The following is a 20,210-nucleotide window of genomic DNA, read 5'->3' on the forward strand; positions in this document are numbered from 1 at the left end:
GTTAATATTAGACAAAATTTAATCATGACCATCCTTATTTATATATGTATGTATATTGTATGTAATAATTATACATTATGTTATATATTTGTGTTCTATAATAGGTAAAATATATCATAATAATCTTATAATATAGATGGCGACTGCATGCGAGTACGTTTTACCAACCTGCACCCACCCGCGTCACATACCGCAATGATATATTTCTGCACATCACTAGCGACTTATCTGTAAATACTAATATATTATATAGGTACATAATAACACTCGTGAATCGTGATACTTTGATTATTGCGTTATGCCATTTATCCTATACATACTATTTACTATTTATATAAGATAAAGGTACATAATATCTCTAGCAACGTATACAGATACACGGAGGGGGCCTCTTAGGAGGCTCTATATAAGCTATAACCCGTTATATAGGAATTGGATATGTTTGTATTATTCTTATCCTTGTAAAATATGATTTTAATTTCGAATAAAATTATTTTATTTCATTTAAGATTCAGTTATTTAGTTTATATACAAATGACCGATTAGCACCGATTATTTTTTATTGTCCCATGTGCATGCTGTTCTCTATTTCTAACACCCGACATATCATACATAGCTCGAATCCTGAAATCAGAACCTGGTTTATATGTACATACTGTGACGGCCAACATTACAAAAATTATATAATTATAAACTGTTCTAATTCGCATACAGTTATGCTTTACATCATAACAATTTCATTACGAAAAACGATGTGAATTTTAATTTTTGACTATTTCGTATGTTTAATATACCTTGTATAATTTTTAAAACACAATAGTTTTTAAATATTATACGAGGTGAAATTTTAACGTAATTTGTTTTCATATTATATTAAATTCAGTTTTAAATGCTCTTAGGCGTGTAATACATAGGTCACATAAATATATGTAATATTTACATAGTATTTTATAATTTAAATACTTGAATGTGTACTTATTGTCATAACCATTTTTAAACGGTGAATTTTATACGTTGCCTAAATAGTATGGTTAAGATATAATAATTATACTGATAATACGAGTATATGATAATATTTCTACTTGTATACGCAGTTTCGTGTATGTAATAATAAATATAATAACAAATTAATTTATTATGTACATGTTATATATTTAGTATATTGATCGTTTATATAGTGCATATAATATATATATGTATAGTGTTAAATCACATCAATGTATATACGGTGAGTCTTGGATACGACAGTGGATGATTTAGGATTTTTTGTGAGCGATATGAAAATATTTATGCTCACCATGATATAAATTATTTCATTGGACTGTACAGGTATGTTATTAATGTATCTACAAACATGAAAATCCTAAGTTTCAGTCGATTCTACCCAAAACACAAATTAAAAATAAAAACAAACCTTAAATTATATTTTGTCATTAGTATGCAACTGACTTGTAGACATTTATTATTATGTAGATAGATTTTAACTTAATTGATGTGCATTAAAGAAATGTCTACATCGTACCTATAATGAAAGTGAATCAATTTTAGCTTTGAACACAAAATTTTAGTATTATTGTTTGATTTCCAGAAAGTTATAGTTTTTTCTGCTACTTGTATTGATACTTTGTATATGACGTACATAAATCTGTATTTAATTTTGAATTTTTGAATAGAATCTCGTTCTTCATATGACGTATATGAATATTGATGTAAAATAAAAAGCTGAATCGGTTATATATAATATATAATATTATATTACCTGAACGGCTTATACTTCCTGTAATATTTATTCGTGTATCACTTAGTATGTGCAATAATATGGTTGTATTCGTCCGGGTCAAGTAGTCTGCGATTCGTATAATCAATCAGCATCTATCGCGGGACGACGGCGCGTGAAATAATATACGACGTGAGAGCAAAAAAAAAAACCGTTCTGCCGATCATCAGATATTGAATTGACGGTCTCCCAAAAACACATATTAATATATTATATAGACAATAACAATAGACACACGATGATATTATTATTATTTTTTTCTGCCACCGCCGTTAACAGGCCTGCCGACAAGGGCGTGGTTTGTCGGTCGGCGGCGACAGTGGCGGCTCGCGATGAGGGGTTCGGCGAAGGGAGGCGATCGATGGTTTTCTACGCCACCACCGACCCCACCGGGTACCACTTGCGGGAACGGGTGGATCGGCGCCACTTATACGTTTCGTTTATGTAATAATATTATACATATATTTGTATACTTACATATACCTATAGGTGTTATAATATATACTGCAGCGATGGCGCGAGCGCGCTTTGTGTACATTTTATGTACGTATTTTATGTAACGGTTACGCAGAGGGTAAATTGGTCAGAAAACTGCAAACAATAATGCTATTTACGTACGCTATCATTATGCGACGACAACTACAAGATAATGAAAATAATTAACGATGGTTATCTTTTATAATAACTGCTGTACACATTATAAAATTATATAATATGGTTCACACTTGATGCGATTTACGTTGTCAATTATTGCAAGCGTGTGACGGATAGGGATATTATACTAAGTCAATTGATTACGTTCATAATATATATTTATGTATATATTTATACATACATATTACATACATACTAATTATACTAGACACTAGTTACTTTAAGTCTGGTACCTTGGTATTACTGATGATATGCCTATAGGCATTTTTACTTTAGTAATCATTGTAGAACTTTAATATGATGATCTTGATTTATATGATATTGCAATCATTATCGTATTATAAGGTTTATATGTGTGTTTTATGGTAATAGATACAGTAAGTAAGTATAGTTAATAAAATGTTAACTAAAAATAATTAGGTCAGAACTTGAGTATAAATCTAAATACTTAAACCAAGCCTATTATTTATTACTAACTTGTTGATAATGTCTGTGTTACTTGATGGTAATTTAATAATTTATATTAAAAATATAATTAAAATCATAAATTTAATCATCTTTATTTTTTTAGTGTGCATATATAAAACGCGCAAAGAATATGTGTAAAATAATAGCTTATACAAAATAAATAACTATTACAATAGTAATTGTTCGTGTATAGTATCCACTGCAGTATTTCTTTGTGTATATAGGTAGTTCATTGATTTCCGAGCTATATAGTTTTAGAACACGTTTTGTTCGTCAAATCGGTCGAAACATATGATACACACCTTTAAATCGTATAGTACTATACTGTATATTTCACACGACCTACATGAGCGCGAGAAAGGATAAAACGTCGTCGTTTTGGGTGTATATCGTTTCGTGAACACGTGCAGACCTAATTTTTTCTGTTCAAAATTTCTTTTTCGACAAAAAGAGAAGATTAATGATGCTGAGTCAATGCCGGCAGCAGCGTATATAGTTGCAAACGACTTTCCGCGCGGGGACTACCCAATTATATATATTATCTTAACATCATTTCTCATTTTTTTTTCTTTCACTCGAAAAACGGCATTTATAAGAAGGAAAAAAGACGGTACTTTGTAGATGATACTATATTATACACTTATAATTTATAAGTGTCGTTGTAAGAACCTCGGATGTGCTGTATACGGTATACCGCGCTTTCGGACATATCTATATTATACGCTCACTTTTTATGTTATAGACTCTTCGAAACAGCATATGTGATATTACGAGTATATATATATGTATATTATGTACGGCATAACTTCACCCTGGAAGTATAATATTTATGATTAAAATTTTCAAAAATTAAAAGTTTGAATTAAACATGGCAATACTTCAATAATTTAATAAGCACAATACCCATGTATAAGTTATGTAGATACGTTTAATTCATTATTTATCTTATATACCTACTGGTAGTGATGAATGATGATTGTGGAGGATCGAGGATGTTGAAAACAAACACGATTGTATACGTATAAAAATATCAGTCTATTCTCTATAAGTTGGTTCATTTTTTTTTATTTATCTAATATTATGAATAATATTGAATATAATATTAATATAATATACGTAAATGACGTATGCATTTGGCTGAAATAGCACCTTCAGTAGTCTCGGCGCGTGTTATTCGAATTAATTGTATGACATATTTATTATACATATTTATGCGAAACCCACCGCACTGTATGACTGACGACTGTAGTGTATACCTAATAGTAATAATATGATTATCAGCCGCAATATATATTGTATAATATTATATGGTCACTCGGTCGAGGTCCAGCTCAGCAGTCGCACTGTGCGGCGACCCGCAGAGAATTGATTAACGCAGCACTGCATACTAATATATATTTTAATATAAACTAGCTGGGTTATTGTACATAATCATAATACACCGCGTATTTCGGGAAATTTTTGACACGAATGAATGTTGTCCGTCGGTCAAGGAAAAAATCTCAAAAGTGATTATTCCGCATACATGCAATTACAACTATAGCTGCAGATAGTTGGAATTCTTTAAATGTGTGGAGGGGGGGTAGCGGTGACGCCGCCGGGTACAATATTTCTGTCGGATCGGGTCATTTGGGGAGGAAGGACACTTTCGTCATATTATATAAGTGATTAATCAGATTAGTGATAGATTAATGTAGAATGACCTGTGATGACCGTATGCAGGTTAACTGCGCACTGTAATCTTGTTAATATCACCATAAATATTATTTATAATATTCTTAGTTCAAATTTTAAAATAATTAGCCACTACTCACCAGCTAGTATTAAGTAGATTAAATTAAATATTATAGTTAATTTTACACATTTTCTGTAATCACATAATTTTGCGGTAAAACTTATCAAATGTATTTATCACGAAACATTTAGTTTAATTTGACGTGAAGCGAAATATTATGTTACTACATAATATGCGGTAATAATTATATACAATCGTAAAGAGATGACGTCCTATTTGTTCTTTGGATATTATATATTTTACATTTTAATGTATTTGAAAATGATTAATATTCTATTAATTTTTGCTACTCTTTTCAAACTATATGATTGATTATAGTTGAGTCGGATGTATTAAACAATATAGGAGGTACGACGTTTAGAGTTGAAATATATAATATTATCATTTATTGTATGTTTTGTTATATACATTACATATTACACTAAATACTACCTCGCTGTATTCGTATATTCGAGTTTTTTTTGAAACGCTAAAATATATTGGATATAAGTACAATAATTTATAATATTGTTAAATAATGTGTATAGGTATACGAAATCACTGGTACGTCCCACGGCTGAGTGCAGTCGTCGTTATCGAAATCGGCAAGCGTGTTTAATTTTCGACGACGGACGACGTGGTGTAAAATAAAATAAAATAAAATTATAACCAGCCATAATAGCCTGTCAAAAAAAAAAAAAACAATTTTATCGCTTTCATCAATAATATTATAACAACGACGCCTTAACAGCAGCAGCAAAAGTAGCAACCGTATATAATAATAATAATATTATAACAGCAGCTATAATAACATGTATATAATATATGTTAAACGTGGTTCCCGGACGGCCACAAAACGCAATATCATATAATAATAATAACTCGACGAATATTATTATTGTCACTTGTTTACGGCATCTTATTTGCATAGGGCCAATGTTACGGCGGTGATAATAATAACGAGAGACGTTTTTTAACCGCGTATTCATGTGTGCGTATGTGTATATGTGTGTGTTAGCGTCTTAACGTGTGCACGCGGTTCCCGGTAGAACAGCGTGATCGTGTCGTCGTATAGAATATTATTATTATTATATTGAGAATTTATAACCGAAGACGACGACACCTGTGCGCACACGTAATAAATTCGTATATATTTAATATATATACACATAACACATATAAATATAATATAATATATATTGTCTGAGTAATATATAATAATATATACCTATATAGGGTACGTCACACTATATATAAATATATGATATATAGCCATTATAGTACAAGAAGAAACGGTATCCGGTCGATATTACATATACAATAATATTAGAATATAGACTTAAATACGTTTAAAAATAAGAAAAATGTCCTGAAGAATACGCTAAACATTCCCTTTATATTAAAAAAAATGTCTAAAATGTATTAGGTACCTAAAAAAAAAAATCAATAATAAATTCCGACCAGTTTTGTCTGACATTTTAGAAAATCTCATTGGAAAAATGAAAACGTAAACAATTAATATAAATAATAATTTAATAATATCAGGGATATTATTGAAACTTTGAAAATTTCCAAATGCACAAGTAGGTACAAAAAGCAAGTTATTATAAAACCTATTAATTTATGTAGCAAAATTATTAATACTTATGTGTAAGTATAAACTAACACTGTACTCGGATGCACTCGAATTGAAAAAAAATATAGTATAGGGATTCTTTGTTATCGCGAACGATTAAATGTCATGGGTATTTGATTATTTGAATACATTGTCTTTTGAGTATACTCTACCATCTCCCTAAAAATAAAATCCATGTCTTGCAGTCTTAATATAACTGAAGTGTCTTTTCCCGACATATATCTGCTACAGCTGTTATCACGCATGTGTTCTTAAAAAAAATGCACAACTCGAGAATGTATTAGAATCAATAAAACTAATCTATGCGTTATAGTTTGAATTATTTTAAGACTTCATACTGGTATGCTGGCTCTTGTCTAAGATAAAACTATTATTGAAAACACTCCACATAGGATTTTACCATGGTATTCGTCTTATCGTATACCTTATATTGTAAAAAATCTATGCATAAACACAGATTCTGTTTTTACCTAAATTAAAATTAAGTTTAATAATAGTCAATCCTCTGTAATATTAAATCTTGTCTTATATTTAATTTAAAATTGGTTTTTTTGAATGAAGATTTGGTAGACGGTTATAATTAATGAGACAGTCCTCTTACACAGGTACTTTTAACCCGAACAATCTAAGTTACTGATATCTAGTTAAGTTAATCAGAAAACTAACTTGGCTTCAATTTTTTATCTTGTTATTACCTACCCCCTGATTTCGTATATAAGTAACAATATTTTTCGATATTTTTACCATAACGATATTTTGATTTTGAAAGGAAATATACTTATACTTTATACTTTATAATCAATTGAAACAACAGCTGTTACTAATATTAGTAATTAGTACATTATAATTTTATTTCAAAACTCCCCCGTCTTCCCCCTTTGCATTTCGAAATTTAATATCTGTATATCAAAATGTTTTAAAATAAAATACACATATATTTTTGTATATTAAAGATTATTATTATTTTTTTTATTAAATTATTACTGTTCATTGATCATATTTATAAAAATCCAACTATAAAGGAGTGAACGACAAGTCAACTGCGCACGCACATTTGTTTAAGACTTTTTGAGATATTCGCGGACTTCAACTGGTTCCGCTAAATTACATATTATTTAAACGTTTTCAAGCGATGAAACGAGCACACTTATAATACACAAACACACACACACACACACACACACTTACGCATATCGTATTATAATGTTATATTTATGTGTACTTCATGATCGTATGTATTTAGTATGTACAGACGCTGCGGGCTCGAAAAAACGTATATTATACTATTTAATGTGGCATACGTACGTGTAGACACGTGTTCGGACTCGTTTACAATAATAAAATATTATATTTTAATAACGCGCCAACATGGCCATGTTTAATAATAATATCGTGTACATAATTTCGCGTTGGTTACAAAAATACCGCGATGGTTTTGTGTTTATGTTGTGACAAGTGATGGATTATTTATATAATAATATAATATAATATATTATAATATTATGTGTTCTTTATTTTTATCATAAGTAAAAAAAATCTAAGTATAATGATATCATGTACATCAAGGATGGCCAAACTTATTTTGGTTACAATAATCTACAAAAAGTATATACTTCACCTTTGAGAATCGACTTCCATAGAAAATTTTTTTATTATTGAACAATTATAATTATTAAGAAACCATACTTGCATAAAATGTATATAAACATACAACAAGTAGGTATTATAAACTAATTACTAATTACTAAAATAAATTCTAACATGATCGACTTTGTACTATATACCTATAGAATGCGTTGTTTCTCTTTGCTATCATTCAACAGCAAATTTAAGTTAAGAAAAATCCAATTTGTGTTGTTAATTTCAATATTTTAGTGAGCTGGCATACCTATTACCAAATTTAATGGCAAGAAATTTGAATGTATTATCTAAGGCATTTCACAAGTTTTTATTTAAAAATTATTTGCATTTTAAAATCCTCATTAAGTCATAATTAACTTTAAAATGTAAATGCCAATAAAAATCTACAACGTGCCCTGTATAATGTTCTTTTTTTAAATTTGATAAGGCAGTTCATCCATATAATAACATTGCACGTAATGAATACTTCTGATTTTCTGAACATTAATTATTTTTTTTATGTTGTGTACACGTATGATAACATTATAGTATGAATGTATGATGAAAACATAGACGGGCACAACGTCCTCCTATAAATCTTAAATAAATGTTTAAATCAATGTATTTGATTTTAAAAAAATGACATAGGTACTTAATAGCTAGTTACGTATAGAACCATAAATTGATTTTAATTTAGCTTTTATGTTTATTAATTTAAATGCGAATATGTATAGAATGTACTATAAATGATCAAAGATTCACAAAAAACTGGGTGCCCGGTTGATGACTAGTGGTCCCGGTCAATCCAACCATCCAACCCCGAGGTTATGATATTTATTTGTACCTGATGCCATATAGATAGGTACCTAGTATCTACCAACTATCGATAACATTATATAATGTTTTATACGCGTGCAGAAAATAATATAATATTATACACCTAAACATGTTATATTGTTCGGGGAATGCAGTTAGTCCGGATTCGCGATGTCGTCGTACCTATATTATAATGTATACCTTTACTTATACGTTCAGTGCGCGTGTCTGCGGCGTCTGTGTGTACGTATATATGATAATTAAAATAAAAAATTGCATTAAAGTCGCCGGCGGGCGGGCCGGGGACGTCGCGCGGCGTTGACTTGACGTGCCATCATTAATATACATCGCGCGGAGATCACGTAAATAAATAATACATATTTATATACATATACAAATGAGCGAGGACGGTAAATAAAAAATATGACGCGTACAATGATACTGTCGCGACCGATTACACATACCGACATACCAATATGAATATGATATAGGTATAAGTATCCGGTATATATATTTTAAATAATAACTATGTCCGTGATAATAATTTTATAAAGAGAGTGATATTTATCAGTATAATGATGTAAATATTAGATTTTTATACTTAAATTTCATAGTTTTAGATACTTACTTATAGATTTTATTATTTTACTTATTTACACAAGAATTGTCTTCTAGTGCTGTTAGAAAATGTTGAAATATAATATTAAGTAAATTATACGTACTACTTACTCTTAATCTCTTAACGCTATTATATCGATAGAGGTATGAAATATACCTTTCTGTTAAAAAGCATGTGAACATCGCACGTACAATTCGATGGGCTGATTATAAAATCTACAACGATTTCGAAAATATAATAAAAATAAATGCAAAAAAATATATCTTGCAATCTCAAACAAAAACTTGATACTTAGAAGACTGATGTACACAGATTTATCAATATGCTTATTTATTATATTATTATGTACCTATCTACGTTTTCCCACTTTGGTTATCGTCTCGAGTAGCTCTTTGCTCATCGCTGGTTCGACAGAGTTACTATACTATTAGCTCTTGACGGAGCGCAGCGTGCGGTCGTTCGTCGAGCTCCGTCGATGGTCTCGGCCGTCGGGAAACATTGCGACGTTGACAAATGTCAACCGATATTTTATTATTATTTTTTATTCGCCTGTCAAACCATCGTAGTAGCGCGCATCGGGCTCGTTATTATACAGGACGATGCGCGTCATCGTGTCTTGGGACGCCTGTAAAACTGATGATGTGTGTCGTAGACAGGTTGTTTCGTAGGGCCACTACGGGTGGTTATGGCGAGTAGGGCTTTAGAATTATGAAATTCTTACCTGTATTTATTCTAATATTATGTCAGGACTTCGCTACGTCTTATACTTATTAGTTATTAACTCGCTACCCGGTGACCCCGTTCGTTGTAGGTACTCGACTATTTTCATAAAAGAAAAAAACAAAACTTTCGAAAAAGAAGTAGGTAAAAAGTAATAATAATAAGTAATAACAATATATTGTTGAAATTTTCTCATGTAATAAATATATCATGTGATTGCCCATATAAAAGCACAAACAAATTTAAGTCCATTTTATAAAGATTCTCGTTATTTCATAACCATTCTCAGACATTTCATTAACAATATTTTTTCATTGTAAAGATTGAACGCCAATACCTAGGTAATAAATCTTATAATTTATTTTCGAACTATATTTGAAAATATAATGTTTCAATATTTATATAAGATTAGATTAGGCAGGGCGCACTTATTAGTTGGTACACGTACTGTATAGTATAAAGATAGCATCGACAACTGACATGTCGCCAACACTAATAACAAGATACTTCAACAAATACTATTAAGAATTTTATCAAAGAAGTAGTTTCCCATTTTATATTTGATCACTTATATAGTAAACATTGATCACGAGAACATACAAATAACATATAGTCTACTAAAAACTAGAACAATTATAAATATCGGATCTATATAGCTTTTTGATTATATTTTTCTTTATCACCGGAAGGTACGCATTTAATTTCGCGATCGCATCGTTAAAACAACTCGCTTTTTTATCGGTCGATAAACGTTTATAACATATTTTTAAATGCTGTTTTGCGTACGATTGCGAAAACATTATATTCATAATTTTATTATTTTTATGTCAAGGTCCGGCGGTATAGTGTACTATGATGATGATGACGCGTGTATTATATTGTAAAAATTATATATATATATATACATGTGCATATATACCGACGCCGTTCTGTAATTTATTAGCGGTTTTTTTCTACTGTTAAATCGCACGCGACTTAAAACACTGCCAAATAATTGTGAATTAAATGATGCTTAAATTCGTGTGGGTTATAATATGTGCGCGCGATGAATTTCTCATACCATTTCATAAAAATATCCATTATTTTTATCCCCTGCACGATCCTATATTATCATATATTTTATATTCTACATTATAATATATTATAATAGCTATGGGTGCGATATATTATATTATCATGATCGACGGTCGTTTCTAACAAACTAAACGCGCGATAATTAAATCAAACCGTGTGTTATTATTTTTAACCAAACATCTCGCTGCGGTATACCGTCGTTGTCGACAAATAACGTTTTAGGCATCCGTATAATATGATTTAGGTATAAAAGCATAGGTATACATGCGTATTCGTGTAATATATTATTATCATTATATATAGCGACGACGTTGAGGAAATTACGGTCACCACCCGGAGCGCTGCGATGCGGCAAACCTATAATATAATTATGTTTGGCGGAGCACACGGGTGTACAGATATTATTCATAAACTGTATATATATATACGTATATGCGTACAGCTGATAATATAGCCATGTCGGCGGTCCGCGGACACTGTATAATATTATAATTGCCGAAAAATTCGAAATTATATATAGTTACTGGTTGTTAGATTTGAATGGAACACAACTTGGTACACTGTGTAACCGAACTTGTTAGTCGCGGTAATTGACTGACCAGTATGATGGTGACCACCAATAAGCCTGCTCATAGGTCTGATTATGTGTGTACTTCTTCTCTGTCATCACGTTGTCGTCTCGTAAAGTCAACAGCGTTTCAGTCATTTGCAGTAGTTTCACCGGTTAAACGTAACGTCTTATCGAAATTGAACTCTGCGACTTTTAAACGTTTCACAGGTCATTGTACATTTTTAAACACGATCATCAATCCACATTATTTCATTTGAGCGTTGTAAGGTCGAGAAACCAGTAACAAATTTTTAAAAATAGAATTCTGCGATTGCTTGCCGAAATAAAAAAAAATTCACAAACAATATTAATTTCAACAAGTTAACAGACAACAGTATAGGTTACCTTATTACCGAGAAAAGCTACACTTGAATGCACATAACACATTATTATCTATTTATAATAAAATACCTATATGTATTGCTGTTTTCGTTTTCGTTGTACAGTCTCTATAATATTATGTATGATCGACCAACACGGGTCTGGTCAAAAGTTGAGTTGAAAATAATTATAATTATCGTTATTAAAGCCCGAGTAGGGGTTATTATACGTTTGCGCCCGGTTCGGTGGTGGCCGCGCGACAGTTGAATCGTGCTAAAGTGACCGGCGTCCGACAACGTTGCTGGAATAATATTTTAAAATTATTACGAGGCTTGCACGAAATACAATAATAATTAAAAAAGCAACAGTAATAATATATCTTTAACGCTACCGCCCGCTGAATGGGAAAGAGAAAAAGAGAGTGAAAGAGTTCTTGACACACCATTTTAATATTTTATAATCGAAAAGCGTGCATACACACACACACACACACACACGCGCGCGCGCGCGCGCCCATAAAATATTATATGTGTGTGCATAATATGGGGATGAACGTAGGTAATTAATAATAAAAGCCTCTACTGAGCCCGGCGAAAACGATAATTCATAAAACATAATATTCCGACTTAACGGATAATTAGCCGCGCTTGGTTCACCTGCGCTTTTTCACGTCAATGTGCCTAATATATAATATTTATATGTATGACATGCTCATCTATACGCATAAGCCGCAGGTGCGACACGACGACAATATACGTGCATCGTATACTGCAACTAGGCATACGTGTAATGATGATGACCGCAAAGCTGGAAGATATCTTTAATTTTAAACTGGTTAATGTCTATGTGGCGCAAATCATAAAACTAGCTGAGTTAAAAGTGCTATATTTTATTTTTATTTTTTTGAATTGATATACGAAAGCAAATCTTTGTAGTTTGTATACAGTTCGCTTACCATACAAGGTAAACAATTTTGTCTTTGATTTGCAAATCTTTCATCAGATATGTTGATATTTATAATAGAACGAGTTTATATATCATTTTTTAAATTCATACATTTATTGATCTTCGGTCGGATAGAATTGCAGTGCATGTGCACACAAAGCAAATTATTGGAGCTTAACTTTGAATAAAAGGTACACTATTTAATACCTACTATATAATATAACGTTTCTCAAGCAACTCCGTGTAATATATTATATATTGTATAGTGTTATATAAAACCAGTCCACAATTATATGAGTCGAAGTATATTATATTAAATTTTAATCGATTCCCTTTTTTATAGGCAACTATTACATATCGATATCGTTATAATATTTATACTATAATATGCTACAGCGTACTATTATTATAGCTACTTATATAGATACAGATATGATGCACATATCTATATATACCTACGCTATGCAGCGAGTTCTACTTAATAATATATACCACGAGTAGATGTACCTGTACACATTCCAGATATCCGATTAAGTATAGGTATACAAACGTCAGTTAAAATCTTTTTTGCGAGTTAATCGCGGTCTGCTTTCATAATGACATAATATAACAATATAGTAACTATGTATATAATATAATATATACTCATTCGCATCGATAATGCGGATAATATATATATAGGTACACGCTACAAAATATAAATTCGTATTTCCATAAATCGTGTGTGTTATAAACTTATATTATATACATAATATATAGTTTATATTTTATGATCGAACGATGATTTTTTCATACCGATGTTTAGTAGTCTTGTGTACAAAAAAAAATAATGATATTAGTTGACTATACATACGAATCGATCTATATTTCTATAGTAATGTATTGCTCTATATAAGTGGCTTATACTTTCGCGTTTCCGATACAATGAATTACGAACTAACTTAGGTTGCTGCAATATAAAGAATCTAAACTAGCCGATTGAGTTATAAACTTGTTATTATATGAATAACTTTTAAACTTAATTTTAACTTTCTAAACAGGTAGTGGTTTGGCTTTGCCGGTAATAGATGCATGACGTCCAACTCCGTCACACGTGCAGAAATTTATTGTGATTGTTGTTTTATGTGGTTAAAATTTAAATTCATTTACACACGAACTTATATTGATGAACAAATAATACATAGTTATTTTAGCATTATAAGAAGTAATTCATATTCATAAAAAAATGATGTATCATACGCATATTATATTAATTAGAGTCTCGTGGCATCTATCGTTTCCCGTTCTCTACACTCTAATAGTTATCATATGATATACCTACATTTAATTTAAAAGCAGTTTTCCAACAATTATACAAAAACAATATAGGTACTTCTTTTGAAATCAAGATCTAAATATTAATAAATTAGGGTTATGTGGGCTGATGGCTGGAGGGGGGTGGTGAGCAAAGTGAACAGGGGCTGAGCCCTTGGTATATATAATATTTAACACAATATAGATTCATCTGCGATATTATTTGATTTTAACGTCCATTGTGGTTCACAGGAGGATGTTCCCCACGCTGCGCGTGTGCTTCCGGAAGCTGGACCCAAATCAAAAATATTCGGTACTTATTGATATCGTGCCAGTGGACAACAAACGGTACAGATACGCTTACCACAAATCTTCATGGCTGGTGGCCGGTAAAGCCGACCCGCCCGCTCCGCACCGGCTGTACACGCACCCTGACTCGCCGTTTACCGGTGACCAGCTGCACAAGACGTTTGTGTCGTTCGAAAAAGTCAAGCTTACCAACAACGAGATGGACATCAGTGGACAGGTGAGAGCGGTTTTCTTTAATATTAATGACGTGTTCTCACGTTTATTTTCCGTAGCTTAAACTCAAATTTATATACATGAACATGATATTTAATATATTATACGCATTGAGTCAATCGGTCGAAATCACTATATAAATGAATATTGACTTAGCTATGTCGATAGTTGAGAGGCTGTAAAAATTGTGATTCTATTGTTTATAAAAAATATCCTATAAATTTATCGGATAAATCTACCGTAGTGTTTATTATTTTTATAATTTTTTTTTTGTAGTACCTATTACAAAATATTACAAATTATTCGAATTTGTATGATTTATGAGCTAGAGAGACGATTTTTAGTGCACATTTATTGTACGCCATGACCTGTTTTATTATTAAATATTAAAATAAATATTTATATATATAGTAGTTATAACTATAAATTAATATACGTTTTTGAATTACGAACTTATGGTTCTCTTTGGTATTGTGCAAGAGATAGTGGTGATGGTATCTATTTAAATTGTATATTATACAAAATTATATAAAATAAAATAAATACAAATATTACTTCAAAGACTGAAAAAGTTCACACCGCCACCAAATTGAGTATATTGCAGATATATAAAACCAACGAATATCAGGAATTGAACGTAAATATTATGATAAACTATCAAAGTAGGTATTATGACAGCTGTGCAAGGCTTTTAAAAAAACGTTTTTTTTTTTCTATTTTTTTTTAATATACATATTATTTATGAAAGTAATTTCACTAATAAATAATAAGTGGAACTGACATATTTATACTATAATTAATAATTATGCGTCTTAAAGGTCTTTCGCCGATGAAACTAAGTCGACTATAATATGTCGTAGAAGTATCTACTCACAAAATGGCTCTTTTAGATCTCTTTCTCATCTCTCTCTCTCTCTCTCTCTGTCTATGTGTATTATATTATATGTGTGCGTATCCGATTTTGACAAGACGCGATGATTGATGAATGATATATTATAACGCACCGTGTATAATTATATATATATCTACGTTGCACGTGACACCGGCGGCGGTGACGTGTCAACGGGGAGAAGAGACGCGAACAAGAAAAAAAAGAAGAGAGGAAAAATGCTTTTTTTTTGAGGCTCGACGATAGACATGGCCAACGACTGTGTTAGGACGAAGACGTTCCGTCGTCGGACGGACGCAAAGGTATCGAATGACGCAGGCGCGCGTATTTTCGACTTGTCGTGCACAAGTCTCCAATACCATCGCCACTCCGTCCCCGCCCTCGTCGTCCTCATCATATACTTACGCACAGACACAGCAGCTGTACACGCTCACAGTTTAGGACTTATAAAATAAATGTGTGCAGATCGTACGTATTAAATTTTTTCTCTAAGCCTAAGCTTAAGATTAAAGCGTTGAGTAATTATCTTTTATTGAAAATAGATTTAATTAATCGTCGATTACATTGGTTTAATTATCACATACTACATTTATCAATTAGGTGTGTCTGTTTAATGATAAATACCTACAATGCTCCAATTTTAGGACGTTGACCTAATATTTTCTTCACATAAAGAAATCGTATATTTTAAAGTTAACTAACCTATAAACAGTATAAGATAAGTGTAATGCACTACGTTCACATACAAAATGTATTGAGTATTCCATATTTTGAAGATAGATAAATAAATAAACTAGCTTTCACACAAATTTTATTGATTCCATATTTTCTATACTTATAGATAAATTGCAAAAAAAACCCTAAAGATGTTTTTATTTTATTACCACCCGAGAAAAACCATTTTGGTTAAGTGATGTACTTGAATATTTTTATATATTTTGTAACATTTTCATATATTTTATTTTCTATATTAATATTTTATAGATAATATTATTGTTTTATAAATATTTGGTAATTTTATACTTATTAGTGAAATCCACAACACGATTGAAAGTTAACAAAATTAGTTATTAATATATCATGTATAATTTATAAACCAATATCATTATTATTATTATTATTATTATTATTATTATTATTTAATAATTACAAGAATAGATTAAATGAAATAAACTATTATAATATTCAGATCTTTATTCACCTGCACACCACCATTATTTTATTTTGCCGGTTTTATAATGTCACTACCTACACAACTATCTATGTTATAAAGTTTTTAGGAAACTTGTTTTTAGGAATTTCTAATTTTAACGAAAAATTATAAAATATTACGAGTCACACAAAAAATAATTTGAAAAGTAATGAATAAAATGTAAAAATAAAATGACGCTTAAAAAAATATTGTTGTTTTTTTAAAATAATTCATAGAAGTTTTTTAAGTAACTATAGTAGGTATATAATATATAGCCAGTGTATTTAGTATATCTAGTTATCAAAAATAAATTAATAAAATATATTTTTAGTACAATTAAGTGTTTAAAGGCCACTCCTACAAAAATCTGCAAGATTCAACAGTAATATTCATTTAGTTTATTATACACAATTATAACAAAAATAAGAAACCTATGTTAGTTTTTATATTTTATATAGTGGTAACATTTATATGTTGCGTAGTAAAAAATACCAAAAATAAATGATTCAGTCTTAAAACTATGAAAATACATGTAATATAGTGATTTGTTGAAATTCGTTGTTTAATACAGTCTATATAGTGTCTAGCCGTTGGATTTTTATTTTACATTGATATCATTCAATTAAAAACACAATAAATGTATAATAATATATACGATATAATAAATTAAATATATGATGTATGGCATAATTATGTATATAATAATATGTTGTTGACATTTCAATGTTCAAATTATAGTAATAATAAGTACATAAATGGTACTTTTTTCATGTGTATAAAAAATAGCTAGTCATTAGAATAAAATTACAAAATTCGAGGGTACTTTTTTCACAGGGATGCCTGTGTGGCCGATCTATAAATGATAAAATCTGTCCATGGTGTAAATTTATACGGTAATATAATAGGTATATCTGAATGCTTATATTTATAACACAGGTACGTGTTATTTTTTTACAACTATTATGTTAGGACTTATTTTCATAGTTTTAGTAATTTATTATTATTATTTTTACTTTTTTTTTTTATTTTAATAATCCCGGAATACTGCATAAAAAAAAAATAACGTATCGATAATTATCGGAAACCATAAGTTATATTCATTTAATCGACCAGGTTTTTATTAATCACTTATAACCATCATGTATTATACACAACGCGAATTCGTATAAGAAAAAAATAAATTGAAAACGTAATTATTATTAAATCATATAGGTATACATACCTTTATCCGACCCACGCGCACGTGTCTATACGTATATCATAATGTTATTATTTCGTAATAACAGTTTTTATTTACCAGCGGTGGTGGGCCATACGCGCGACGCGTTTGGGTGTTATACCGATTATATATTTTTAAGGTCTCGGTGGTCGTTGCAGAGTCGGATTACACATTTTGACAACGTGATATTATTTTTCACTGGTACGTCCGAGGCTTCTCGTCGTCCAGTCTTGGAGCATTTAAAAAAATTAATCTCCGAATTATCGCCAAAACCTCAATTGACCATCTATATAAATGATACTCGTATATACAGACATGCATTTAATATACTTATAGGTATTATATATTAGGTTAGGTATATTATTTCAGTACAAATTGTATAAGTGTATAGATAATTAAATACGACGTATATTCTACGTGTTCGAGCATGACGTGTAGGTCGCTTCGCAATATATTATATTCCAATAGGTAGGTACATTATTATTATAATAGATAATATATAGTGTAAGTACTTAATGCCACACCTAATTGTACAATAACTAAATTTTTTATTACGATGGCTGCAACAATCGACGATATAATTATAAATGCAATTTAGGTTATAAAATACTTAATTTCAAAAAAAACTGCGGTACAATAAACGAATCTTCATGATGACTTATTTTAATAACTGCAGTTATATAGGTATTTAGTCTGTATAAAATATATCAATATATTAATACTTCCACACATCAGCTTTTACTCTGAAATCTAAAAGTACTATCTCTCTCTTATTCGATCTGCCTATATCTTAAACATTAAGATTATTGTTTTACATTTACACGCATTGTATGTATTATGCTATATTGGCTCATGCATGCTCCATTGACCTGGCCTATATAAAGCTACGTTTATATAGTATTACATATACTATAACATATATTTCTATACTATTTTTACGTTTGTAATGTATATTCTGACAGCTGACTACATATTTATTACTGTAATTGTACAACAAATAATATATTATTCAAACATATTATATACGCCGACTGGTTCAATGTAAAATCGCCATCTTTAGAACGAAAGCGAAAACTACATTTGCGGATTATACGTATTACGCATATTAGTATATCACGATATACTCTTTGAACCAGAATTTAAACAAATTAAACAAGTATTACAGTGGAATTATATTAAGTACATAAATAATATAGATATCTATAGATATTAGATGAATATACGAGTAGCTGCAACATTAACCGGGGAATGCTTACTGCTTAAACACCGATGATGAAAATTACTGAGTGATCTATTTATACGGGACGGATCACGAAGGGAAGAAATGTGATAATATTTTTTGTACACCACATATTGTATAGATACGTTTTTAAAATATATTAATAAAAACTAAATAATAAATAAATTCGGTTTATGATAACATCATCCTCTATAAATTCAAAATCGTAAAAAAATAAGAGGTGTGCATAAAATAAAACTGGCATCGCCATCATTACCTCGTTAATATTATAATACTGTGTCGGTGTGGTGTTACAATAATATATTATAATATTATTACGGTTCATATTTACGTGTCGCATATTATTACTTATTATGCTTGTATAGGGTGTAGGTAAATAGGATAAGCTGGATCGTCATGGTTATCCCCGTATGTATACACACAATAGGTTTGCATATTATTATGTAGTATTATTTATAATATTACGACCCGGCCCCCGCGCAAGAGTTAAACTGCCCGATGATTTAACGGTTAGAAAGGCGGCATGCGCGAACGTTTTTAAAGACTCAATTTCTTTGTACACTGCACCTAAAACGACGACTCGAGGACTTGGGCCATAGACTGCGCCGCGGTAGGGGATCGGAGCTGCAGCAGGCTCGCGAGCGTAGACGTTACGACGACCGGAGCTGGTTGACGCACGTGTACAAGCAGTGTGTGTGTGTATCGTGTATGTGTGTAGTGTGTACAGTAACAATATATATAAATCTTTTGTCATGTTAATTGGATAATCGTTAGCCGAAATATTCGTGTGTATGTATGTGTGTATGTGACAGTGTGAAAGC

The 20,210-nt window shown here is 30.5% G+C and overlaps 1 protein-coding gene across 1 annotated transcript in view; it reads left to right on the forward strand.

Annotated features, from left to right (window-relative positions):
* The window catches only part of LOC132924234 (optomotor-blind protein-like), a 58,122-nt gene that overhangs the window by 17,796 nt on the left and 20,116 nt on the right, over positions 1-20,210 (forward strand). Inside the window, exon 3 of the mRNA XM_060988412.1 lies at positions 14,580-14,853. Coding sequence (XP_060844395.1) covers positions 14,580-14,853 — 274 coding nt within the window. The remainder of the gene's footprint in view (positions 1-14,579; positions 14,854-20,210) is intronic.

Source organism: Rhopalosiphum padi, chromosome 3 (genome assembly GCF_020882245.1).
Source record: "Rhopalosiphum padi isolate XX-2018 chromosome 3, ASM2088224v1, whole genome shotgun sequence".
In the NCBI taxonomy this organism is placed as follows: Eukaryota; Metazoa; Arthropoda; class Insecta; order Hemiptera; family Aphididae; genus Rhopalosiphum; species Rhopalosiphum padi.